This window comes from Prinia subflava, chromosome Z (genome assembly GCF_021018805.1).
Source record: "Prinia subflava isolate CZ2003 ecotype Zambia chromosome Z, Cam_Psub_1.2, whole genome shotgun sequence".
Lineage (NCBI taxonomy): Eukaryota > Metazoa > Chordata > Aves > Passeriformes > Cisticolidae > Prinia > Prinia subflava.
Window position 1 is genome coordinate 87,700,208 of NC_086283.1, and position 27,476 is coordinate 87,727,683.

The 27,476-nt window shown below is 37.6% G+C and overlaps 2 protein-coding genes across 5 annotated transcripts in view; one reads left to right on the forward strand and one right to left on the reverse strand.

The window, feature by feature from the left end:
• Nucleotides 1-27,127, reverse strand: PAIP1 (poly(A) binding protein interacting protein 1). 3 transcript variants are annotated; one of them, XM_063423758.1, is made up of 12 exons: nucleotides 26,989-27,127; nucleotides 25,524-25,641; nucleotides 22,040-22,221; nucleotides 16,580-16,768; nucleotides 13,121-13,233; nucleotides 9,915-10,026; nucleotides 8,248-8,373; nucleotides 6,029-6,135; nucleotides 3,931-4,048; nucleotides 3,746-3,800; nucleotides 3,039-3,132; nucleotides 1-1,409 (listed from the first exon to the last, which is right to left on the reverse strand). In XM_063423758.1, the coding sequence occupies exons 2-12, from the start codon at nucleotides 25,552-25,554 to the stop codon at nucleotides 1,316-1,318; spliced, it is 1,221 nt and encodes a 406-aa protein (XP_063279828.1). In that variant the 5' UTR covers nucleotides 25,555-25,641; nucleotides 26,989-27,127; the 3' UTR covers nucleotides 1-1,315. The 3 variants fall into 3 exon arrangements, with proteins under 3 accessions (XP_063279828.1, XP_063279829.1, XP_063279827.1); XM_063423759.1 differs by having other exon boundaries at nucleotides 26,985-27,122; XM_063423757.1 differs by lacking the exons at nucleotides 25,524-25,641; nucleotides 26,989-27,127 and adding an exon at nucleotides 23,583-23,917.
• Nucleotides 27,108-27,476, forward strand: part of NNT (nicotinamide nucleotide transhydrogenase) — a 52,285-nt gene continuing 51,916 nt past the window's right edge. Inside the window, exon 1 of one of the 2 annotated variants that reach the window (XM_063423756.1) lies at nucleotides 27,108-27,228. The gene's annotated coding sequence lies outside the window, so the exon portion shown is untranslated. Of the gene's footprint in view, nucleotides 27,292-27,476 lie in introns of both variants that reach the window. The other variant, XM_063423755.1, reaches the window with a different exon arrangement.

Genomic DNA, 27,476 nt, shown 5'->3' on the forward strand with positions numbered 1-27,476 from the left:
TAATGATATTATGCCAAAGGAAATAAAGCTAGTTAAATTTTATTTTCCAAAACTGCAGCCTAAATAAGTATTTTAAATAAACATCCAGAAAACAGTCACTGCTTACTCTACTAGCAGATGCACAACTTAACCATACAAATAACAGTGAAATATTATCAGAATTATTTACATGCATATTTATAATGTGTGTTCTTTAGAGTAGCTAACTGTTGGGAAATACTTGTGTTTGTTTTTGGTAAGGATTTCTACTCAAGTCTAACCAGCAACAGGTAACAGGAAACAGTTCAACTGAGTTTGGCAACAACAACAATGGAATATCCTAGGAGAACTAACATGATTATGTGGAGTCAAAAAAAGAGCAGTTGGCTTCAGAATGTTAACATTTATGAAATATATGAATTTACTTCAACTACAAAATTAAATCAAACTACATAAAATTAGAATAAAAGAAAGTTACAAGATTGCAAAAGGTTAGACATGTTAGATACATTACTAGAAAACAAAGCAAAAAAAAAGCACTGCACATACTCTCAAGAGGCATGGTTTAGAACGTAACTGCATTACTATTGCCTTGAAGAACACAACAAATTACAGAATAGCTTTTTCATGTAGATTTGAAAATAAGCTTATCTGAACCAAAGATCTTGAAAGCACCTCACTTCCAAAATACTGCTTGCTTTTTCACATATCAACATGTAACATATTTATTCCAGGAAAACAGAAAAGTCTAGACCTCACCCATGTGTGTTTTGAAAGAAGAAGAAAAAGGGAATGAACAAAACAAAAACTCATACACAAAACTTTCACAAGCCACTTTTCATGTTTGTGATATACAGAAACAAAAATTTCTTTCTTATTTGGATCATACTCTTCTTGGGGAGGAAGTGGAGGAAGTAAATGCAAGATATATTGTATGTGGTAAATAGGATGAGTAAATCCCAATATATACTAAAGCAAACAAGCAAGCAAATTCAGATCATTATTCTTTCCCTTTCTTCCTCAAGGGAAGTTTTAAGGGACAGTTCCCCATTAAATTTTAATTTCAATTATAACTTTTAAATAATTTTTATTGCAGCCAAAACATTGTCCAAAAAACATTTTTCACAAAATAAACTATGATATATACACAACATTTTAAGTTACAGGGCATAAGTTTACAATTTTTGGCAGAGTCTGTTAAACAAAATGGAAATTGTATAACATTAGTACCTTGAGAAACGCAAGTTTCTCATTTTGGTACAAATGTTTTGTGTCCCCCTTCACTCGCTAAACATACTTAAAATGGTTAAATAAACTAACATTAATACATAGCATCTCACTGTTTTCTCTTATGTTCTGATTCTAGACAGAATTTTTCATATGCTTCTTCAATTTCTGGATCCATCTCATCATCAATCTCATCAAAATACCTGAGGGGAAAAAATCACCAAAGGTGTTAAGTTTACATACAGATTTTCAGAGCCAACGGATTTTTAGATTTTGTGTAGATGTCAATAATAAAACAAAGCTTTATAAATTACTTATTTATGACATTTTCTCAAATGGAATGAAAAGGAAAAATCAATGGGTACTAGGAAAAAAATAAACAGAAACCTCAAAGCAGCACTGTATATATGTATAAATACCTACAGTGTTTGCCACCTTTTTAGACCATCTTATGCTGCCCACTTTTAAAGACAGAAATAGTTTCCAAGATGATAGAAAATGCAATAATGCAATCCAAGCTTTCTGAAATTTAATAATGCAGCTGTAATGATCCATTTACAAAAAAACATCATTACTACCCTATTAATGTAATCTTGATTGGTCAACATCCTAGTTCAAAGACAGAATATGTTAATATAGAAACCCTGTGTTTCTGTTTGTTGATATGTAAAAGAAGACCACAGAAAATGTGTAGGAAAGGGTTTTTTGCTTCAAAGTGTTGTGCATTGAGGAAGCAGTCTACATATTTCTTACTCATTTCTTTGTTCTTGTAGAAGTGTAGCCTTCAGAAGAGCCCTCACACAGAACCCTCCTCCCTGATGTCAGTCATGAAAAATAGCTGACAGAGAATCAGGAGACATTTGTCTAAGCTTTTCTTAAGCCTTCAGCAAAGAAGGTTACAGTCACCTTGCTTGAAGGTTGACTCAGAGTGTTCTACATGTCACTCTTAGGATTTGCTGCATTTTTTAACTGCTGCCTGTCTCAAATTTGCATTTTTCTTCTAAGCACAAGTTCACATGGGTCTCTTTTTTCCCTTAGATGACATCTCTAATATATCTTCCAAAGTTCTAGACATTCCCCTCAGCTATGTACAAAGGGAAAGTTTTCTAATTTACTAAAAATATAGTGATCCACACCTGCACTCTTATCACATGTAAAAAACAACACTGAAAATATTCTTGTGCATCAAATCATAGTCTGAAACTTCTCCTTTGTGAGCATAAATATCAGAGCAATTTATTTTAGACCATATTTCTCCTCCTTATTTTACATATTTCTTTCTTATAAACTGGTGCCAAAAAGTCAGACTATATTCTCATCTTGTGCTTCCCCTTTTGCCATTAGGTTACTTTTCTTGCTCTACAAGAACACTGAGTCGCCCTCTAATTGAAGGGAACAGTACTTGGGCTGAGGAGAGAAAGTTAACACTTTCTCCCTTTGAAAGACACTGGAAATTTGGTAATCCTCTCTTGCTGGGATGTTCATGCACATCAGTCAAACAAATTTAGGTAGCCTCACTACAAACACTTGAAGGCTTGGTGCTTCATTTTGCTTGTAGTTTTTTTTTTAAATGCAGCAGTATGTTTGTACATGTGCATAAACATCTGAGATGTAATTACCCTACTCAGTAGAATAAACACGAAATAGTTTCAAACATGTGTTATTAAAAAACAATTTAAACACAAATAAATACATCCACTGTAGAACTAAGAAACAATTACATTATTTAGTTTCATTTTTTTTCAAATTTGGAATCCTAAGTCTGCACTATCACAGCATCATAGTAAAAATAACTATTATTAAAAAATACATCACTAAAAACGAAAACATACAGCTCTCCAGGTCCTGACAGATCTGCTCCATTTTCTTCATAATATGGAAACAAATCCTCTCTTTCAAGCAGCTCTTGGTATTTTTCTTGATAATCTGGCAAAGTAAAAATGAGACTGAGTAACATATAAGACTAGTCCTCTAAATTAACAGAAATATTTAAAGTTTGAAAATTGGCTGGTCAACAAAACCATAAAAGGCAGGAAACATTAACAGAAAAAGCCCCTTCTGCAATGTTTTCTCAGGACATGAATGGGTGTCTAAGAATAATGCCTAACTTCCCAGAGAACTGTAAAGGCAGTGGCAGATGTCTTTACCTCAAATGATGTTATGCCACATTGTACTCAGATAAAGAAACCAAGGATTTTGATTTGATTTTGATACTAACAGTGGACAGACAAAAGAAGGCTTGAATATTTCTAGCTTTCTGGAAAGACCAGATGCTGTGGACTACTCAACAAGTTCTTCTGACCTATATGAACTCCAATGCACACTCTCCATTTCAAACATCTACCTTCTTTAACACAGAATAACACAGAATAAATCATGTGCTCCACGAAACCAGGAATTAGGCAGAATTTTGTCTTGTAAATTACATAGGTTGTAGATTCTTGAAGAATAACATTTTATGTTCTTCAACAGGTCGTAAACTTAATTCCAACTTTTTAAAGAAGATTGAGAAGACAGGTAAGCTAAACTTATGCCATACCTGGGTCTGCTGCAGTGAAAGGAACACCATCAGAAGTGTAAAATGTTGGTTCATTCTAAAAATAAAGTAATACAGAAAGTTATATGTATTGAGAAAGAGGTTTGCAGTTTTGAGTAATGCAATTGTCTGTGAATCAAATCAAATTCACATGAAATTAAGGAACTGAAATGTTCATATATTCTTACCATAAAATAGTTTGGGTCATTTTCAGGGGTAGCTTCTGCGTGTGGAGTTGTTCCATGAACTCTACCCCAGTTACTAGATCGCAGTTCTACTAGTTTCAGAAGCATGTGTTTCACATCTCTGAAATAGAGAAGCATTACAAAAGTTAAAAAGTTTTGTACCAAGCAAACAATTTGGTTTCTCTTACTGTGCAAAAACAAGATAGTCAAGTTCAACAAGGACAAAATTTGGTCCAGTGTGTAGATAATTTTGAATTGAATTTTATGACTGCGAGTCTAGATGCTTTATGTATCAATTATGAGATATTCACCCTCTCCACTTCCTCTGCTGTTAAGTAAGGAGCTCACATGAAAAAGGAAATTGCTGTAGTTTTTACTGAGCTATTGAGTTTTTATTGAACTTGCAGTACAAGTTGAAGAACAAACTCCTTTTTGATAAAAGGATAATACTGGGGAAAAAAGGGAGATGATCTTCAAATTTTATTTTAATCATCTATTCTATGCTCCTAACTTTAGTCCTCTTCATCATACTGAAATGTTTCAGTCAAAAGTAAGAAGTAATGCCCTCGGTACTTTAGATACTAACACCCACTTCATCCCTGAAATAAGAGAAAATGCCTCTTTCTTTTAAGCTAGTCTATGGAGAAGAGTATCATTAAAGAATATACAAATAAATAATTTTTTCAGTTACTTTCCCAGCTGAAATTGATGCCAAAGTGATTTTTGCCTTTTTTTCTTTTATATATTCTCTATATTCTTTACACAGATATTTGTAGTTCTGTAGCCTATTAAAATATTTGCAGCTAGCATTTTACCTACTCTATTGGAAGAAAGACAAAACAAATTCCTCAGTGGCTCCAAGCTGGTGGTCCGAGGTTAGATTCTCAGGAAATGTTGAAACCAGCTCTCCCCAGACACATTTTCATAAACAAAATCTAGTTCCTACCTAAGGAGAGGGGAGGAATTCCGAAAGGGATGCCCTGGGTGGGGAACTACCTCACCACTTATGTCTCTACCTGGGGATCCCTTGTTAATTATGCTGATTTCCTAAAGATACAGAAATTGTACACACATTATGCTCGGTGTTCATCTTTGGCACTTTTCCACCTAGCGAGTTGTGCCCCTAAGGATTCTTATAAGGATAACCCCTTTTTTTTCACCTGTGTCTAGCCTGTGATTTTAGGACCAGTGAAAAGGCATCAAAATTAGTTTGTTGTTCTATATCTTTGAAGCCTCCACTTGTGCCACCTGTTTTGGTTCCTGAAGCAAAAATATCATCATCCTCCTTGGGGGCAGCTCAATTACAACCCACAGATGTTAGGAGCTACTCTTGGCCTCCCTCCACATGGCAAGAGATCAGTGTCTGAGCCCTCTACAGGTTTTTACTAAGTTTACAAGAAGCTGAGGATGAAGCACAGCAGAATCTCAGATAACACAGATAACCTCAAGCACATAGGTGGGTTTATGATAATTTTGTGATTAGTCAACCACTAATATATAACTAATACATTAGTAAACCACTTGTTTTTTTCCAGATTAAAACTAAGACCTTGTCAAAAAGGTGTGCTCTCCAGAAAAAACAAAACAAAACAACAAAAATCAAACCACAAAGTATGTTTCATTTTGTGTTTACATTTATAGTAATTTGTATGTATTTAATACTGCTACATATTTAGTACTGCTTGTATCTATTTAATCCTGTTCAATTCAAAATTAGAAGTATATAAATGATGAGATATTGCCCCTATTTTCTCTTTTATATACACTTGATCGAAGAGCCTAAAGCATTTATCAAAGATATCAAGACCTAATAGGTTAAAAAACCCCAACCAAACAGTGGAACTTGAATCTCTATTAAAAACTGAAATACAAAAATCCCACCCCAAAACAAAATCAACTCAAGTGCCGAAAAACTGAATTACCCTTCAACTGAAAAGCACCTTTTCTTTTTTTTACATGAAAAATGACCTACATATCATATTAATTTTCATAAATGTAAGTTTCAAAGATAATTTTTTGGACCTGTTCATTGTAGTTGAAGATTTTTCAAGGTGTTCTTTTTCATATAAACAAAACACTGCACATAAACTTATCTTCTCACCTACTACAGTTTGCATCCAACACAACATTTTCAATTCTCTGAATCATTTCCTCCATGTCATTCTTGCCTTTTTCTTTCCAGGCATCTTCTAAAACGGAACCTGTCAACTAAAGACAAGGGATTAGCAATTTTTAAAAGAAAATTAGAAATACTTAAATAACAGTCAACTTAAGAGATTCTGTAATAATTCATGACACTTGGACTACCTGATGGCTGATGCTCCCAGCTGCTTGTATCTCTTTGCTAAACAGATTAATAGACATCCTAAAGAGTTTATTTTTAATTACAGTATAGGAGCTCTATATCCAATATTTATGTTACCTCGAAGTTCATAGCCACTTGTTTCAGTCTTGAAATATGATTCTGGAACATCTCTTCAGTGACATTTGTCAGACCTTATTTAAGTACATACTACCATCCTTTATTTCCTTTAAATCTTATTTTTGCAGCTGATTCCACCAGTTTGCATGACAACAGCAAATACTTTATTGAACTTTAGAAACATTTTAGTCAACTTGGCCAGCATCACACATGCCAGAGAATTTCACCTGGTTATATATAAAGGAGACCAGAATGATCTGAAGAAGCCAACCTGAACTTTAATACATAAAGAGTCTATGAGGCTAAAGCTGCTGCCAGGAAAGCTTTAGCAGCAGTCAGTCTAGAACAGCTATGGATGAAAGCCGTCTACTAAAAGAATAGATACTTCATTGCCCAATAATTGCCCACAGGAGGAGTTAAATCAGAAAAAAAAATAGTTTGCCGCTAATAACAAGCTCCTCAGTATAAATTTTACATGATCAAAAATGCTTGGAAAGGCACTTGATGATACAAAGGGTAAAAGGATACAACAGGTAAAGGGATAAAATCCCAAGAGAAAAGCAAGTATATATATGCTGAGAAAAGTCAACATTTGCTTGGCATTCATAGTATTCCACAGTGGTCTTACCTTAATCCTGGATAATTAGGTAATAGCATCAAGATTAATTAAAAATAAACACTGCACAGCAAACAGAGAAAAAACCTGTTTCTATCACTGTATTAAATGAAAAAGATAAAATGAGACATTTATTGCTTCAGTAGTAAAACCAAGGTTTCATGAGGTAGCCCAGTGTAGCTACATATATACTCAACATTTGTCGATACTGTCAAACACCAGAAAACACTTGCATGACAAAACAAAGAGTCTCTTTGTTCTGTAACACCTTCTAGATATAGCAGTGTTTTAGATTACTGGTTTTCTTCTTTTCTTCTTTACTGCACCGTAAAGCTTCCTGATTTATGTATTGCTTCTTCAAAGGTTCTTCAGTGCACCTTGCCTCAGGGAAGCACTGCCAACATAAGGACTGACCACAGGAGTGAATGTGCTCACTGAGCACAATCTCACACTTGCTGTGAAGCAACCTCTTTAAACATCCAAACTTCAAGTAAAGGTTTTAAATTACAAAAATCTCTCTTCCCTACTCTGTTTATGATATCAGAAGAACCTGTCAGAAATAAAATTCAAGACAGAACAGTCTGAGAAGCAGTGGAGTATGAGGAAGTGTAAAGAATGAGGAAAAACAAACAAGCCAGCCAAAAATCTTCAGAAAAATACTGCTTAGCACTTAACCTTCATTACTAATTTAAACTCTTTTCCCACCTACATGTATAATGATACCCAATGAATATAAGAGTTTCTCCTACATAGAGGATAACCATTTTACAAGAAAAGGTATGGGTTTTGAGCGAAGAGGTTTATTTTCAACATGACAGAGGAATCTATATATTTCTACAATAGTAATGACAACACAGAATGAAGTAACTGTATTAACAACCTTTTGCAATAAAAAGTGGTGGACCTCAATGGCCAAGTGTCCTTCAGAACACACCTTAGATCTCACAATTCATTTAGACTGGTTAGTTTTCTCCCACACCAGAAGCAGCAAAATGAGATCTAGAGGAAACATTTACTCCTTTGGACCTTAATTTCAGTTCTATGGCTCATTTGTACACAAATGGCCTTGAATTTATTTTTAGAGCATCTTGTTACTTTTTTTAGTGGCTCAATTTCCTAATGGTACTATGGAAAACCAAAAAGAGTAGTTTGTTCTGGTAATTCTCTAATGCATGAACCCTATAAAAACTTTGTCATTTGCAATTTACCCTACTATTCCCTATATTAAACTTAGGTGGTTTAAAATTTTTGATTTCTTTTTCTTTTAAAACTACTGTCTCACCTTCAGCAGTTTCACTGCACATATCAAATTACTGTCCACAGGATTAGAGAAGAGTGCATTCAGTAATTCCCGAAGGCCTTCTTGAAGAATTTCTGCCCGTGTAACCTGTCCCTTTGTTCCTTTAATCTGCAAAACATATACAAAACCCCCAACATTTAAAGGACTTAAGTTTTGAAATTAATTTGGGCACATTTTCTCTCATGAATGCTGTATGATTTGGTTTGTGATCAACATAGTTGACCTCTATATGCCAAATACTGTAACCATTTTAAAACACAGACTTCCATGGAATCACAGAAGAGTTTGGGTTGGAAGGGACCTTAAACATCATCTAGGTCATCACCTACCTCAATCTGCTGACACACATCTTCTGATGCACGTTATGTTGAGGTCCTCATCCACAACACCCAAACCCTCCTCAGCAGAGCTGCTCCTGACTGATTCTGCACCCAGCCTGTATTTGTACCTGGCACTTGACCCTGTTTGCATGGTCCCACCTCCCAAGCCTGTCTTGGCCCTCTGGGTGCCATCCCTTCCCTCCACCACACTGACTGCACCACACAGCTCAGTGTCAGTGGAAAACTTACTCTGAGGAATGTCCTTACAATTCTGGCATAACAATGCATGTCTAGAATTTTGTTTCTCTGCTAACAAATTGCCAAGAAAAGCTGCCTACCAAATGCCTGCCTAATGGCCCAAAAAATATCAAAATCCCAGAACCTCATGCTCTTTTCCACACTGCATTACTTATTCTCTACACCAGTGTAGCATACTTCTAGAAGGAAGTCTTTATATAATTAAAAAATTACAGAAGATGGTTTAAAACCAAATGGTATACTCGAAGGAATATGGTATATTCTACCAATGGACAAGTTCCCCTGTTCCTAAGTCTTTGAAAATCTTCCTTTTTTCTCCCAGCAAGTGAAAAGTAGATTTCAAGGACCACTTATGGTCCAGAAATGGAAGTAAAAGAAGGATTTTCCTCGTGTCAGCAGAACATTTCTATAGTGTTTGTTAAAATCAAACCACTGAAATAAACAAGTCAAACATATATTTTTAACTACACTGCAGCAGGAAGTGAACTTGGTGAATGGACAGGCATTAAAAAAAAAGTACATATTTTTGTACATATCACAGATACAGAAAACAAATCTAAATACAAGACCGCATAGCTCATACATGAGCCAATTACTTAACTATCAGAAAAAGTCCGCATTTTTAATTCCTCATTTTGAGGATTTTCACATCTGCCTCAAGGGTTGTTAACACCTCTTATTTGTACCAGAATACTGAATTATATGTGTTATTGATCGTGACCTGCTTCTGCTAGGCATTTAATAACATTTAATATGTTGGTTAAGTATAACCATCTGGGGGTTTTGCCAGTAAAAGAAAATACCAAAAGCTCCATTGCAAAGATGTTTGTGGTTGGTTCTTCCCACAAATTCTTACACTTTATTTTTATACATTTCTCATCTAATGATTTTGTCCTTTTTTATTTATGTGTTTCTTGGACAAATGCATTATAACGAAACTGTTTTAAAGTTCTTTTACTTTACTGCTCTCTGCCTTCAGAAAACCACCTCAAATTATTATTCATTTCCTTGCTTACCTACACACAACAAAAAATTTATGAAGAACCATGTGATACCCAACTTTCTTCTTACCTCTAGGTTAAGATAAAGTTCAGCTAAGAACAGGACAAAGGCATGAAATTGTTTTCGAGTAGTCTCATCCCCTTTGGTAGCTTCATCTCTGTTTTCATACTCAGTTCGACACCTGTAAAAATTAAAACACAATTATACCATCTGTAGCCATTCCAACATATGTAACATGCTACTCACTTAAAGGAATGCTGATAAATTATGAACTGCATGAAAACTCTTACGTGCTGAATGCTGGGATGTATGATCTGTGAAGGTAATGAGAGGCCTTCAAAAAGAAACAGTGGATTTGCATCCTTCTAGAGGAACACATACAATTATGTGATTATGTCTTTAAGCAATGAGATAGCTGATGCAGCAAAATTAAAGACAACTTACAACACGTAAGTTACACAATTTATACAATTGAATATGGCTTCAGGATGTGCAACTGTAACACAGGCGGCCCAAAGAAATGAACTAGACATGTTCCCCTCTTCAGGGGACTTTCCACATTGCCTTAGATGCCTTTAGTAACATTTATTTAATAAATGCTTTATCTTGCCATGTTAAGTGACAGTGATACATAATTCATGACACCCAGCTGAGTGGTGTTAAGTGATACCCTAGAGGGAAGGGATGGCACACAAGAGGGACCCTGACAGGCTTGAGAGGTGGCCCTGTGCAACTGGGGTTGCACATGAAGTTCAAGGAGGTCATGAAGGTCAGCAAGGCCAAGTGTAAGACTCTGTATATGGGTCAGGGCAATCCCAAGCATTAAGAATAGCTTAGGCAGAAAAGTGGTTGGGTCCTGTCAAGAAGCCCTTGGTGTGTTGAGTGATGAGATGATCAGTGTGACAGTGCATGCTTGAAGGCCAGAAAGCAAATTGTATCCCACATCTGGAACCCCATGGGCAGCAGGGGAGGGAGGGGATTCTGCCCCTCTGCTCTGCTCTGCTCTGGTGAGACCCAGCTGGAGCTCTGCATCCAGAGCTGGGGTCCCTGCACAGGTAGGACACAGACATACTGATGGAGACCTAAGAAGGCCACTGAGTTGGCCACAGGGCCCAAGCAACTCTCCTTGGGCACAGGTTAAGAGAGCTGGGATTGCTCAACTAAGAGAAGAGAAGGCATGGGTGACACCTTGTAGCACCTTCCTGTACCAAAAAGGGCCCACAAGAGGACGGGAGAAGGACTTTTCACATGGGCATGTAGTGACAGGACAAAGGGTAAAGGGTTCAAACTAACAGAGGACAGGTTTAGACTAGATATTAGGAAGAAATTTTTTACGGTGAGTGTGGTGAGGCACTGAGACAGTTTGCCCACAGAAGCTTTGGATGCCCCATCCCTGTATTTCAAGCAGGCTGTATGGGGCTCTGAGCAACCTGTTCTAGCAGAAGGTTCCCTGCCCACAGCAGAGGAGTTTGGAAATAGATGATTTTTAAGGTGCCTTCCAACCTAAATAATTCTATGATTTCATAATTAAATATAAATACAAAAAATAGGATTAACACACTATGGCAGTGAGGTAAGTTTTCTAGAATTTAGCAATAGTGCCAAATATACACAAGTTTACATAACAGTACAAAAACAAAATTAAAAAATATTTCAGACAAAAGGAAACTCAAACAAATTCTAATGTATTCTGAATGATTATGTAATGGATTGAGAAATAACAGAGAAATTGAAAAATCTCATGAGCTGAAATACAAAATTTTGGGTAAAAACTTTGTTGAGAAACAGAAGATGACCTCTCTGTGGCCACATTGTTAGGTTGTTTATCTGCACACAATTTCATCCATATTAGCAAGAAAACATAAGCAACTTTAAATTACTGGCTTCAGGGTGCTAATATTAAGGTTATCCATTTGGATTTGCTTCAAAACCAAGAACCAGAAAATGCAACATTAACAGGGATTTCCTTTCATGTTCAAGTAACACACAGTTTAAAAAAAATCATAAATAATAACTTTGAAAAAAAAAAACCCAACAGAAAACAAACAAACAAAACAACAACAACAAAGTAAGAGAAAGATGAGCCCTGGTTTTAACTATTGCTTCACAGTGTTTGCACTACATCAAGGACTCTCCTGCTTCTCACCCCACCCCACCAGTGAAGAAGAAGGCTGGGGTGAAGATGAGGGGTGACACAACTGACCCCACACTGACCACACAGATATTCCATCCCATGTGGCCTCATGCTCAGCACATAACCAGGAACAAAGCTGCCTGGGGGCTGCTGCTCAGGAACCGTCTGGGCATCGTGGGTGGTGAGCCCATCTCTTGTTTTGTATATGCTAATTCTTTTACCACTGTTATATTTCCATCCTTTTCTGTTCTAATAAAATATCTTTACCTCAACCCATGAATTTTACTTTTTCCGCCCCCAATTCTCTTGCCTATGTCATTGGGAGGGTTGGAGAAGTGAGTGAGGGGCTGCAAGCTGTTTAGCTACCTGCCAGGTTAAACCACAACATTACAATGATAAAAGACCATTGGAATGCATGACAGTAAAAGTTTATCACACTTTTGCTGGACTAAGTAAAAACTTTTCAAATAAGAGGCAACCATGAAGCTTAGAAAGCCACATGTCTAAAAAACAAAAGGCAAATTGCTAGAGAATTCTGAAGTGTTCAAGTACAGTACTCCTTCAAATGTCATGCAGTAATACTTGAAAGATATATAACAATCAATTACAAAGTCTAATCATTATTAAGCTAAGGTCCCTAGAAATCTTCAGTAACTGAAACAGAATAAATTTATCCTTCTGGATTTTATACATCTATTTCATAGTGCTAAGTCAGTTAGCCAATCAGTGATAAAACCTTACACAGCAATTCCAGGCAAAAACCACAAGCACTAAAGAAAAGAATACAATGAAGTAAGTACTGGCAAGACTCAAAGAACAAGGGCAGTACCTATATATGCATTAAGTATAGTTTTAAAGTAGATTAACTTTCCAATTTGCACTATTTTGGGGATCAGTCTAATATACTCAGTGCAAAAGATCCACAGAACTTCAAAATGAGTCTTATTTTTATATTTAAAAATACTAGAATATTTTAAAATGCATGTAAGTGCTCACACATGTATCTGTACATGTGTTTTGATACTCCTCAACCTATACTATTTTAAATAAGTATCTCTTTGTGTGCAACAGGAAGAATTAACACACAAACCAGAAAGATGTAACTAAAGAGAATAACAGGCTTAAAGTGACTGATACTGACCTTTGAAGCAGCAACTGTCGGAAATTCCCACTTTGTGGACTAATGGTTAGATGGTGAGATAGATAGTTACACAATCGTGCTCCCATGTATGAAAAATTTGGAACAGATGTAGCCTTCCAAAATAAAAATGGAAAACCAAATTATTTATAAAAGTAATGATTAGGCTATCAGAAAATATTTTTAAAGCTTTTTTGAAATCTGTGCTTAACGTTGATCAGAAAACTCAAGAGCAGAAAATTAATGATTAATAATTGCTATTTGCCATGTTCACTCTTGTATTGCTTCAACAGTTTGCTATATGCATTTCAGCAGAACTTAAAAGTTAATTATATTGTGATTCTGTGGCCCTAAGAAAACAACTACCATTATGCCATGTGTCTTCATGTAACTCTACTTCTGCACTGCAGCCTACAACTAACGAGTGTCCCAAAGACTGCTTATACAGAAAAATCAACAATGGAGATTAAGACATATTTCCAAGAACACATACTCTCTCAAGGAACAATGAGTACATCCAAACAACATGATAAAAAATTGTCTTCTTTCAGCCTACAAGCTGTTTATTCCATTATCTCTTTTTGCCATGGTTAATATGCAAGGAAAGAGTGTAAGAACATGGCAAATAAAGAGAAATATTTTCTTCTATACATGCTCCAGCAGTCTGCACAATAGCAAATTTCTGAATCAGAGAGTAAGACTACACCATTACAATTAACAGCTCTTGATGGATCCTTTTATTTCTAAAACAAATCCTATTACTGCTGAACGTCTACACCTTTATAATCTAAAAAAAGGTGGTAGGAATGATATTGGGTAAAAAATCTTCTATTTTAATCTGATAATTCAAAATTTAAAGAGATGGCAACTGTTCACGCATTTTCAATCCTCCTCTAACAGCACCTGAATTTCAGATTATTTCTCAGATGCAGTTTCAGTTAAAAGAGGTTCTGCTGCAAATAAATTCACCAGCTCTACCCAAAAGAGAATGAGGTACTAAGAACTCAGTAAACTTCTCCTTTGGCTTTATCATCTTTGAATATTTCTTTTACATCTTGATCATCTATCGTGTTACAGATATTTTGCATGTTTGAACTGTTCCAACATGTTTTAAAAAAAAAGTCTTGCTAATGCAATTATACCTAGCTACTTCTTACAGGTAGAGAAAAATATGCACTTAATGTAATTCTACTATGTGCATAGAGTTGCTGGAAAAAAAAATAAGTGTCTTTGGAAGATAAATACTTTGCCGTAAGACAGCAAATGGAATTAACTTTCTAGCAACAGGCATGCAAACTACCTAAAAAGACTTTGGTGCTTTGGTTCAACCAGTTGCTCTGACTAGAAGAGGCACCCCTTTTTAATACTTTTTCTTAACAAAACCCCCTCAACCCAACAAACCCCCAGCAAACAAAAACTTTAATAACCAAACACCTACATACACCTCCTCTGTATTTTTTAGACATTATCTTCCTTATTAGTTGGTCTGTACTTGTGGTTGCACTAAACATTGAAATAAACTAAATTTTAGGTATTAAGATCTGGTGTAGCATACACAGACAGAAAAAAAAAATCACCCTATACCTTCTAAATAATCAGTCATTACATTGCAAAATCATATTCTTGGAACAATTATTGCTGGTAAAGCCACTTTATCTCCAATTCAACAAAGTCACAATCTAATCATGAAGGCTAATCTACCAGCACATAGCATATCTTGAGAAACTGCAGTTGCTGTAACAGGAACGATCCACGAGACAACAGTCAAGGTTCTTAAACTATGAAGTCAATGTCCTGCTTTTGTAAGACAAAAGAACTGGCGCATCACTCTATTCAGACATAAATAAGAACATAATATAATTAATATTTATAGATAGGTTAAGATACCTTACACAGAGGTGAAGGGAAGACCCTACAGTACTTGGGTTTACTTCATTTCAGTAAATTTTCTTTACAAACCTACCATCTGTAAATCTGCTTAGTTGGGTCAAATTTGTATCACTGAAACAGATGCTTAAAAATTTCAGCAATTTTAATTGTTTTGTGAATAGCCAGGAGATAAATACTTAAGCCTCTACTCAAGACAGAAGAATAATAAGCGTAGTTGGCTTTGCTTGAACACTATGATAGCCTGTCACACAAGGTATCTAAAATTAGATGCTTTTGGATACTAGCACAGCTTTTTGGCACTAAGCTTTATTTTTCATGTAATTTCAGACCAAAACTGAGCTTCTCAGTTGAGAAAGTCACAGTAAACCCTAACACTGAACTTGTTTTTAAAGGGGGGCACAGAGGAAGAGGCAAGATCAAAAACTTGTATTAAATGAGAATCAATGTATCTAAAATACAAAAAGATAAAAATAGCATAAAATCCTCTTATTGTCCTTCCAATAAAGTTACATGGAATCTCTTTTTAAAGAATGAATCTCTTTCTAAACTATCCTCCATCGATTCAAAAAATGAATGGGAAAATGATGCTGCCAAATGCAGCATAGGTGATCATCATGTCTAACTAAACTGGTCTCAATTAAATTTGCATTAATTCTGTATAATAATGAGAAACCTGAGACTCTACAGTTCTGTACAATGACCGACCAGTCATTCCACTTCCACATACACCAGATTAAAACATTCTGCAGGTATCTGCACTTGAGTAGGAGTCTGCATTCAAGGTAGAATTTGAAAACAACAAATCTGTGAAAGAGTGAGACACCCAACATAACAAAGAGCAAGCCAGAAGCATGGCTTCATTCTCTGCAGCAAGCCCAAAAGACAGTAACAGCAGCTCATTTGCTAAGCAACACATATTAAGCTGTTCTTTCCAATGGCTCCCCCAATTAGTGCAGAGTTCAGCTCAAGGTCTCTGTCCTCATTTCCATGGCCATGGTCCATGACCGGACCTAGATAGCCTTAGAGGAGTTTTCCTTTTCTCCAATTATGCTGTTCTGAAATAGGTATATTTCAAATAAAGAAAAAAGTCTGGCAATAAAGAAGCATTTCCCAAAGGGTGGTGTGTACAGTAGGTATGAATTTAAGTTTTTAAATACCTAGGAATTAGAAGTATCTTAAGACTATGAAGGGGTTTTTTTTGCACAAGAGAATAAAAGTGTACAACATTTTATAAGTTTCTTCAGTCTTTACTATATAAATACAGAAATTAAAATACAACTTCCTTTAATTAAGTACCATCATTTCAGCTTCAGTCTGTTACCCAGATACAAACACACAACAAAGGAAACAGAGCAAACTCGGAAAATGCATACAATTCAGGCATCCCAAATCTGAGCTACCATTTCAATTTACTGAGCAAAAAACTTCTCTATATATTTCAGTCTAAAAGGAAAGAATATCAAATAGTTTAAGTACTGAGTTGATACAATTACATAACAAATACTGGAATGCTTATCTTGGACACTGGGAGACAGAGGCAAAATGTCCACCTTGTAAGACAGAATACATTACCTGCTGATAGATGAGTTCAACAAGTTCTTGTAAAGCTTCATCTGCGATAACCCAGCCATTCAGAGTCTCAGCAAACTGCTCTATTTCCGTTTCAAAACAACCTGGCTGCTCCGTGAGGTGATTTAGGAAGTCTTGTACATATTCTGCCAGAGTCAGATAGCCATCACATCTATCTTCAAAGGAAGAATCCTACAGAAGTGAAAGAATATACCAACTACTTAAAAACAACCTTGAATAATTTTTACACCTTCTGTTTCCAGAAATAAGCATACAGCCTTTAGTTTTGAGTCTCTGCACACTTCATAGATATCTTTATTACATAGTTCTCTTCAACATTTTTACAAAGCATAGACCTCTGGACTGTAGACCTCAGAAACCTCATGTAGTTTAATCACCTTAAGAACCGGGCAAAATATTTTTACCGACATCAGCGTCTCCCAGTAAAATACATAAAAAGATAGATTAAAAAGAAATAAGTTTCCCAAGTTGGCTGCAAGATTAACTAACAAACAAAGTAAGTTTATCTATTAAAGGTAGAACTACCAAACTGAAGCTCAACACCCATTTCTGGTGTGGACACTAACTGTACTGTGGATTTACAAAATGTAGAACAAAAAAGAAAGGAAAATTTGAAACAAAGCATTTTTGGCTTAGATAGTGTGTATAGTACTCCAAATATATGCAGAAGGAAGAGTAATTGGAGAAATACAATAAATACATAGTATTGTTCCCATGTAAGAAGTATAATCAGAAAAACTGATATTTTAAAGTCAGTGTATTTGCATCTCTTGGCAAACAATGAAAGATCACAAGGCATGAAATGAAACTATTCAAGTGGAATTGCATTAATTTACAGCTACTGAGGTTTAAAACCAGACAACACAGAAAACACACTTGCTCTCTAAAGAGAGGAAGGGCTACCCAGTATCACTTATTTGCTATTTATGCTCCCACTGATGGAACAGAAGAACACTGATTTTATCCATTCAGAAATGAATCTATGTGAGAGTATCTAAAGTCAATACTATTCCAGGTTATTATAATGCTGGTATATGAAGGGAATAGCAAAGAAAACAGCATACTTTGTGATGTCACTAGTACTGACACAGTACAAATAAATCACTTTGTCATACTACACAAAAGCTTGTGTAGAGCACCTCATTGGTTTTACAAATGCAAAAAGGAGTCTGAAGAGCACTTCTAAAAAAAATGACTTACAATTATCATTTCAAGACATAAGAGTAACATAAAGAAAACCAGAATTCTCAACTGTTCTACCATTTAAAAATGTTTAAATTACATCTACAGTAAAGCTGAGCTAAAATCATAAAGGACTTTACTTAGTGTACGTAAATATATCAACAAGGATATAACTATATTCTCCTCCTCCCCCTTCTACTCCCTTAATAGGGATTTTTCATTACTTCATCTTCAAAATGCCTGTCTCTCCTCTATGGAGAAGCAACATGAATCTGTCAAAATTTTCCAGCTGGGTATGAGCTATGAGAAAGACAGATACACATGTTGAAAATCACATCTTGATATTAATTTTGTGACTTGCGAAGAATGTGTGGGTAAAAAAAGCAGACTTTCCAAAATCTTTCAGACACATAAGTTAGTGAAGTGAGGCACACACCAGTGTAAGAGAAGTAAAACTAGAAAGATTTTCTACAAAATTTAATTAAGTAGAAGATATACCAGTTAATAACACTAAAGACTAAATAATTTATTGTGGCCCACAAGAAATAGGAAAAAATGTTTGGGTTTATGGAAATAAAGGCAAATTATTACTACATAAAGCCTTTGGCAACCTGAAGGTTGGAGCATGAGCACTTCAGAAGTCCTTCCTAACCTAAAGTTTTCTATAATTCTAATGGCTTGGAATTTATAAACCCAAAAAGTAAATGCTAAAAGGTCTATGTGTGACTACTCTGCTTCACTTAGGGAAATCAGCATTTATAAGGCAATTTCAAACAGCCCAGTAGGAGTTCTGTACAATAAATTTACAAGTAGTTTGTTTCACAGAAGTATTCCATTACTGTGCAGCTACTGCAGCTTAATCACATACAGCTGAACTAGCATCTCTCTGAACAACCTGTCTGAAAACTCTCCAGCCAGGCTCCAGAGCATGCAATTTCTACAGCCAGTAAAAGAAGCTGCTCATTCTGACAGCCATCAGTGTTACAAGATCCTCAGCAGAAAGGAAGATAACTTTCACACTCACTTGGCAAGAATCCAGTCCTGGAGAACATCCTTGTTTTGTAAGGGATCCCAGCAGCATTTGGTATACTGGTGTCTGTGTTGTATACTCTTATTTCCAGTTTGTAACTAAGAGGCTAAACATAGAGAACTAAACTCTGTACCATATTCATCTACCTGTACTAAATATGCAACTTCAAAAGAAGCCTAGGTTTCAATAACTACATCAGGGAACTGAACAAATGGGAGAGAAAAATGAGTGCTTTAGAAATTCAGAAATATACAACTTCATTAAAATTATTTATACTTGATACTTTAAAAACTAACTAAATTTAACCCAATAGCTTCTAGACATAAAGTACTTGCATTTCGCATAGTTAGATTTTAAAATTTAGCATAAAGGTAGAACCATGCAATGTATCGACCCAGGGAAAACAAAGCAAATGGCTCTTGATTATTTTTCAAGAGGAAGTGGTTAAGTCCATAAGATTACACATCACTAAAAAATTATAATTTAAAGCCGTAAAAGTCAACTAGAAATTCTCTGTTGATTTCAATAATTACTCCATCAAGCCAGCACTCCAATTTCTTTCTCTAACCATTGATAGCTATAGGATGGGATCCTGGATTATTCACAACAAAAGAGTAACTGATGAAAAGATTATAGATTTGCCTCTCTTTTATTATGTGTCAGTTCATGAGTTTACATACATAAGAGTAGGAGGCTAGATAGGTATTAAAACTCATTTGATTTACATAAATATAAACAAAAAGTCTATAGCAAAAATTCATGAGACAAATCTGCTCTTAAGACTCAGTTTCTGTACACATATTGACTGCCATTTTCCTTTATCTGGTAAATTCACATTTCCACTTATTAATTTAGTCACTAATAACTTATCATTGATTTGATTCTTAGAAACAAGCTTTTTTTCCCTTCAGTTATATGAACTCAACAAGTTTTCAACAAAATTATTGCAAATCCAAGTACAAAAGACTGTTTCATATATGAAACCTCCTATGCATGCTGCATGAGGTTAAGTGGCACTCTTATGCTTGGTCTTCTGATGGAAATTACTGAAGTTAAAAAAGAAAAAAAGCAGGAGGGAAGGATTGTAGAACCCTAAAAGAGCAAAATCTCAGTCCTAAAACTATGAAGTAAGAATGTCATTATGCCCATCTGATGGAGTGACAGCCATATTATTATCATACAGCCATTCCAAGAACAAATCTGATGTTTCCTACTGGCAATCCAAACCTATCTGGTCACTAGTTCTGCTGCAGACATCTACAGTTTCTCATGGGTTGGACTCTGTATGCAAACAGAGAATTCCATGGAAGCCTTTCTTCAAAGCCCTGGTGAAGTTTTCCCGAAAATTCTAGTAAACCTTGTAAGCTGTACTTCTTAAACAGTCTTTACAGGTAATTGATAGTTTTGAGCATGAAAATCTGGAAAGACTGGAAATTAACTGACCCAATATCAAATGTTACATGGCCAGACACAGTAATTATAATGGTGCGCAATCAAACAAGAAATCAACACTATTTAAAAATAATAAATGCTTTTTGCTATTGAAAAACAACAGTGTATTTTATGAGAGAAATACAATATTTTAGATTTTAAAATTTAGGGATCTTTATAAATGAAAGCTGAAAAGTAAATTTTATTTTCATTTTAAGTAAAACATGAAGTTTCTCAAAACTTTGTTTTGATTCAAATTTTAAAGCTCATGGTCAAAAGCAGTGTAACTGTAAAGTGTGCTAAATTTCTTATTTTTATTACAAGTGAGCCCAGTTTATAAAATTCTTTCAGTTACTAAACTAAAAAAACCAACAGACTTTGTAATAGTGAAGGATGAAAGAAAAATACCACTGTTTTATGTGTATCATATTCTGATTAAAGTCCCTGCAACATGTTTTGCTAACGTTTTCAGAGATATTTTTATTAATAGATGAGTCACATTCATAGCATATTCCAACAACATAGCAACCAGGAACTCCCACATGCTTGTGTGTTTTTGCAAAACAGCTGAAAAGCAACATTGTTGGCATTGAAACTTCCCAATTTTAAGAGTGAGCTATGTATGCTGTTTGAAAGGTTGTTTGGGTTTTTTCTGTGTCTTGAAACTGAAACGCTTTATTTATGGAAAACATGTAACCAGTGCTGGGGCAAAGTGGTTATTTTTTCCCTTAGATTATCAGTTCACCAAAGCACATTCACATAGGCATTGTTGTATATTGGCTGTGGGCTTTATTATACAGGAGAGTAACTACATTCAGTTAACAGGCAAAGCTGCTAACTCCAAGGTAACATGCATTTTACTGGTGAAGAAAAGATTTCAAATTACCAAGCCACCATATTTATCATTCAGATGAAGTATTTTTCTACCAGTTATTTAAAATCTATTTGATTCAGAATTCCTTTTTTAAATCACTTGATTGCATTTGTAAAAGTTCCCACCTGTTTAGATATAGTACCAGAGTCTGACTGCTTGCATAACAAAAGGATATTCCAGGAATTCACAGAGATCTTCCCTGGAGCAGAATTACTGAAGCAGTAACATGGAAGACAATGGGGTAGAAAATAGAAGTACCAGCTTTTATTACATGATGCTTCTACAAATTGATCTGAGTCTGGCTGGAAATACATTTCTTATTAGGTGTGTGGGTAGGTAACTGCTAGGAATGAGTCTAACACTTTTTTTTTGCTCTTGGTGATACAACACCACTGAAGGAATTAAAACGCACGATGTTTTAACTAGTTTAGGCAGTCATGACAAATAGTACCTGTAGCACAGGAAATTCAGGAAAGGCTAAGCCTGTGCTCAGAAAAGCTAAAGTTCAAGCTTTCTCCTACGCTTTCTTCAAAAACCAGTGAATTCTGCATAAAAGTGAAGTTATACTTCCATTTAAAATTCAGTATAGCTGTAACTACAACAGAACTAGTCACCAAAAAAGTTTACTCTCATGTTGGATGAGAGTAACCATGTAACCAATCCTGGTGTAGTCAAAAAGGAATGTGTTATCTGCAGCAAGTTTTGGCAAAATATCCAACAATGGAGGTTCTCATGTACATCATAATATTCACCCACTACCACTTAACATCCTGGCTGCAACTCTGGAAGTTATCATCAAAATTTTTGCAATCTCTTCAGAAAATATAGAATTCAAATTATCTCACATAAAAGACCTCAAGAAAATGTTATTAATTTGAATACAAGAAAATTGACACATACTAAGGAATCAAGTTAAAACACTCACTGTGAAATTCTGATTGAAGTTCTGGTTGTATCCTGGTGGATAAAATTCAGGTGCTTTAACAGACAAGTTTGACGTTGCTACAGGATCCACGGCTAACTGAGGTTCAGCCATTTCTGGTCCAGAATCAAGAACTGAAACTTTATCTTGTGATCCAGATGGAATTCCTGTCTTTTGCAGATGTTCTGAAAAGTTTTTGTTAACAGCTTGTCTTAGAAATCACTAAATTATTATATATTCACACAGAGTAAACACATTTTATTTTTTACTTGAAGTATGGTTTTACTATAAATATACTTCCTTTAAATGCATAAGCTTACTTTAAATACATAGGTTTTATTGTTTATTCTTAGGCACAGATATTCATTTAAGCACACTCCAGATGTTTTTCTGTATGATAGAAAGCAAACAGTGTTCATGTGCAGGTGACCAAAAAAACAGGGAGAAGGGAAAAAACCTTCTTCTCCATGTAAACAAGTTTTCTAAGAGTTAATCTAAGTAACTAGTAAATCTGCTTATAGTATATTTGATTATCCTGTGATTTTTCATAGATTTTAGATACAAATACAAGATACATTTGGAGGGTCAATAAATGACAGACATCACTGACTTTTACCAACACTTATTTTCAACAAAATGCTCAAGGACACATGGCTATTATTGTCCTTATATACCATTTGCCAAAACATTCAATTGAAGTGTTTTTAAAACAGTATTTTCCACACTTCTCTTCACAGAGAAGCTCCTAAGTTTATTGAAAACAGAACCTGATACCTACCTGGAAAAGCTGACCAACAAACATTGCTTTGTACTACTGTTGGGTTGGGTTTATTTTTTTGCAAATAGGCTAGAATTCTTCAGTAGGGGGAAGGAAAAGACCAGCTGCAGTCAGATTAACAAATGGATAAAAACACACTCAGATGTGGGGGCACAAAAGGGGTGAAAGAACAGAGAGTATTGCAAGCAGCTGCAATACAACATCACACCTTTACCTGGTCCAGGTCCATAACCCAGTAATGCTGGTTTCAGCTGGGATAGAGTTAATTTTCTTATTGCTAGCTGGTACAGCACTATGTTCTGGATTTAGTATGAGGCAAGTATCAATAACATGCGTTTCCCATGCTCTGACGGTGAGCAGATGCACACGAAGCAGGGAGGCAGCAAGGACTGGACAGCTGACCCGAACTGGCCAAAGGGATAATCCATACCACAGAATGTGACGTTCAGTATATAAACTGGGGGGGAGTTGGCCAGGAGTTGTCAGCTGGAGCTGGAGACCAAGCTGGTCATCGGTCAGCAGGTGGTGAGCGACTGCACCGTGCGTCACATGATTCTCTTAGGTTTTCTTCCTCTTACCCCTCCCTAGTCACCCAGGTGTCCGCCGGCCCCCAGGGCTCACCGCGCCGCCCCGGCTTCGGCGCGGCGCCCACACCGCGCACCCAGGAACAGCACCACGCTCCGAGGGCAGGTGCCCGTGCCCCTGCGGCGCCGCGGGGAGCCACGCAGGGGCCCCGCGAAAAGAAAGAGCGGGGAGCGCAGCCCGTACCTGCCATCCCGGCGCCCAGAGGCGCCGTCTTCGGAGGCCGCAATGGTTCCTGCTGCGGGAAGAGGCCGCCCGGGTGGTGCTGCGGCTCCTCGGCCGAGCCCGAGCCGCGGGACGCGCTGCCCGCGGGGCGGGCCCCGCCGCCGCTCTCCGGCGCGCCACACCCGCGGCCCCGGCCGGCACCCGGCGCTCGGTCGAAACTCTCCGACATGCTGAGGCCGGGCGGCTCGGGCGCTCATGGGAGGGAGGAGCGGAGCGGAGCGCGGCGGGCGGGCCGCGGGGGGCGGGCGGAGCGCGGGCCCGCCCCGGCCCCGCACTTTCGGTTTCACCCCCGCGCAGCGCCGCGATGGCCGCGCCCGCGCCGAGCCCGCGGCAGCCTGGAAACGGCGTTTCCAAAGGCACCGTATTCCCTGCGACTGCATCTCCACGGTAACGAGCGGGGCGAGGTGACCCTTGCAGGGCCAAGGCTTCAGCTACAATGGGAGACCTGCAGCCACAGGTGCATCACGCCACGCTCTGCATACACAGCTGTTTCCACCAGAAAGGGATGGAAAAGCTGCAGGCAAAATTCTAAGTTTAGTCCCATAAAGTTAAGCCTTCGATGTGGCCATATTATTGTACGGTTAGGGCTACTTAATTAAAGTATGTTTGTTCAGAATAACATATTTTCATGTATCATTTACACAAGATGTGATAACAAATGCTCTTTTGATTTACTGTTAAACAACCACCTTCCACGCCAACAGGAACCAGCTGAAGAACATGGTCCATGTAGTGCATTTTTCTAATATTATCACATGAACTGTGAATGCTTCAACTCACATGTCCATTTACAATTTTATTCATCTATTCTTTTTCGATTTTAGACCAAAGTCTTGCTCTACTGGTTTTGCAAACTCTGTATCACAATCAGCTTTCAAGATAAGGAATGAAAACGTGATCTGGTGTGCCACAAATAACACCTCAGATGATCCTGCTGAGAGACAGCATCTCCCCGAACAGCCTGGTGTGTGCTGCTCTTGCCACTTGTTCCTGCCACAGTCAAAATCAAAAGATTGTGTGGCGTTGGGTCAAACTCTGTTCACCACTCATGAAGGGGTGAAAAAAATAGGAATAATGTATGAAACATTAATTAAAAAATCATAAGAGTGCTGTCTAGTATTAAAAAAAAAACCCAGCTGGATTGTAAAATCGTGCCTTTAGAAGTCAAGTTCCTATTGGATTTATTATTACATTGTTACCATTTTCAATTATTAACAGGGGAGGGGCAAGGTATAAAATATTTGTTAGTTCCCCAAGGCAAGAATTGGACTGTTTTTTGGCAAGATAAAAAGGTGTCCAAACATTAAAGGTGTCACAAGCTAAAATTAATGAGGTTAATGGGGAAAGTGTTCCTAGGCAACCCTTCTGGAAATATAGAATGGTAAACTAATAAATCTATAGTCTGCAACTGGTTTGAGAGCCAATGCAGGATGTTTTGAATGAGTGTAAAAAAAAATTATAATACTTCACTTATACAAACCATCGTCAAAACTAATTTAAGTATTATTACCAATTCTTTAAAGATCACAAATTAGCTACTAAATTTCTACATTAAAAATATTCAGTGTTCTTGTGTTATTTCAGCTCCAGTTTTAATGCCTATATTATGGCCTCTGTCCACATCTGTAGGCTTTACCTTACCAGGTGGAGAACGAAAAGCTTACATTAATGTGATGATGAAAAATTAAATTCTCTATCAGTATATACTGTGGGATCAGTTTTGGATATGCTAATCTTTTAAGTTAGCAAATCTTATTCTTTAAGGTATACACCTAAGAGGAACTGACTGCCTTAAGTTATTGAACAAGACAAGTTTTCACGTTTGGACATAAATGTGAATTTTTTTCACTTAGCAGACATTTTATGTCATATCAATTTAATGACCATTTGGCAACTACTTACCATTTAAAGTGGAATGTGATCCCAAATCCATATTTTCCTTAGAGATACACTACTTAAGTTTGCATGAACACAGTTGTGCTTGGATGGGAACCCAATTTCCTCTCCCTAGTGTAGACACCTAAAACAAAATTAAGAAAAATAATCAGGTAGTTAATTTTAAAATGACAACCCCCGAATACTACCACAAACCCTTTAGACTGCTTAACATTATGCTTAGAATGTTTTGACCTGAGTAGCTGTAAATTACTCCAAGCCTGAGACCACACAGCAGAACCCCTGAGATCACTAAACTAGCCAGACCTGTCCTAAGCACCAAATGACTGGATTAAAACTTTCACCAAATACAACTATGAACACTTCTAGGCAGCCACCAGGAGATACTTGCTTTGTCCTAAGTGTCTTACCTAATAATCTAAAACTTAGTTCAGGACCTAATCCACACACACCTTCAGTGTCTGGTGCTGAGAAGTCTGTAACCTGTAACACAGTGTAACCTTGTCACTGTTCGGAACACAGGCACTTTTACATGCTTTATTTTTTTTAAATACTGATAACATACTTCTAATTAGAAAAAGGGAGAGGGCTGGTTCTAGCTTTTGAAGTCTAATTTCTTGTTAATAGCTGGAATTGTTCGAATTGCTACCATGCTGATGAGGCATCTTGTAGGAATCAATGGTTATTGAGCCCGAAACATAAAGCACAGGTATAATATGTAGCTCTAAAGTTCTACAGATTTCACATAAGCTTATATAAAAGGACAGTAATGAACATTTAGTAGTAGAGTATCCTATTAATTACTCTCAGGGTAACTCTCATGTTTTCAGTGCTTAACTTTACTTGCTAAGTCACCATTTACAAATCTGGAAGCTGTGTGACACCTCCAGTAACATGTAGTTCACATGAGCAGCTACACAGACTTAAGTAAATTTAAAACAAACAAACAAACAAAAAAACCCAACCAAAAACCAAAACAATATACGCCTAACTCATACGGAACCCACAGATCGTGTGAAGTAAGACAACATATGCAGGATCGTGTGAAGACAGTATAGGGACGCAGTGGGCAGTGTGGCTGTCCTCTGGAACTGCCTCTTCAACCCCATGTGCTCTTAATGCAGCCATGTATTATTTCAACAGCTATAAAATCACAGGAGCACAGAATCGATTAAGATGGAAAAGACCGCTGAGATCATCGAGTCCAGCCTACGACCGAGCATCACCACGACAACCAGACCGTGGCACTGAGCGCCGCGTCCAGCCTTTCCTTAAACACCGCCAGGGACGGCGACTCCACCGCCTCCCTGGGCAGCCCACCGCAACATCTAATCACCCTTCCTACGAAGAAATTCCTCCTACCGTCCAAAGCTCCCCATTTTCTGTTCCCGTACTGCACCCACCACTCCGACACCTCGCTGCTTCATCACGCATTTTAAGAAGTAACAATAATGAAGAGGACACCACCTACGTGCCTACGGCGTTAACCACGTCCAACACACGCGTTTCAGCACGTCTCCTTCGCCTCCCCACGGCGGCCAGCCACGGGCGTTCGGCGCGGTTCTGCCGCTCTGGCCGCGGGCTCGCCCAGGATCGCGGCCGCCCCTCGCCGCCGCCCCTCAGACGCCGCGTGACGCTGGCGCCCGACCCCCGCGTGCCCCTCAGTCCTTCCGGGTTGGCGGGCGCGGACCCGCCCCCGCCCCGCCCCAAGGTCGGTGGGAGCCGCGGCGGCGGCACCGCGGGCGGGAGCGCGGCGGCGTGTGGGGCAGCGGCGGTGCGTGTGCGGGGCTGTGTGCGGGGCTGTGTGCGGAGCTCCGTGCGGGGCCTGTGCGGGGCTGTGTGCGGGGCTCCCTGTGGGGCCTGTGCGGGGCTGTGCGCGGGTCTGTGCCGGCTCGGTGCGGGGCTCCGTGGGGAGCGTGTGCGCCGCGTCGTGTGGGGCTGCGCCGGCACTGCCCCGTG

What these genes read in the sequence shown, in the direction of transcription:
- PAIP1 (XM_063423757.1), bottom strand. Translation starts at nt 23,790, where the DNA reads ATGTCGGAGAGTTTCGACCGAGCGCCGGGTGCCGGCCGGGGCCGCGGG. An exon ending in ACTTCAATCAGAATTTCACA is followed by an intron (nt 16,769 to 22,039) that starts GTGAGTGTTTTA and finishes TCACTTCTGTAG; the next exon opens with GATTCTTCCTTTGAAGATAG. An exon ending in TTTCACTGCAGCAGACCCAG is followed by an intron (nt 3,133 to 3,745) that starts GTATGGCATAAG and finishes TTACTTTGCCAG; the next exon opens with ATTATCAAGAAAAATACCAA.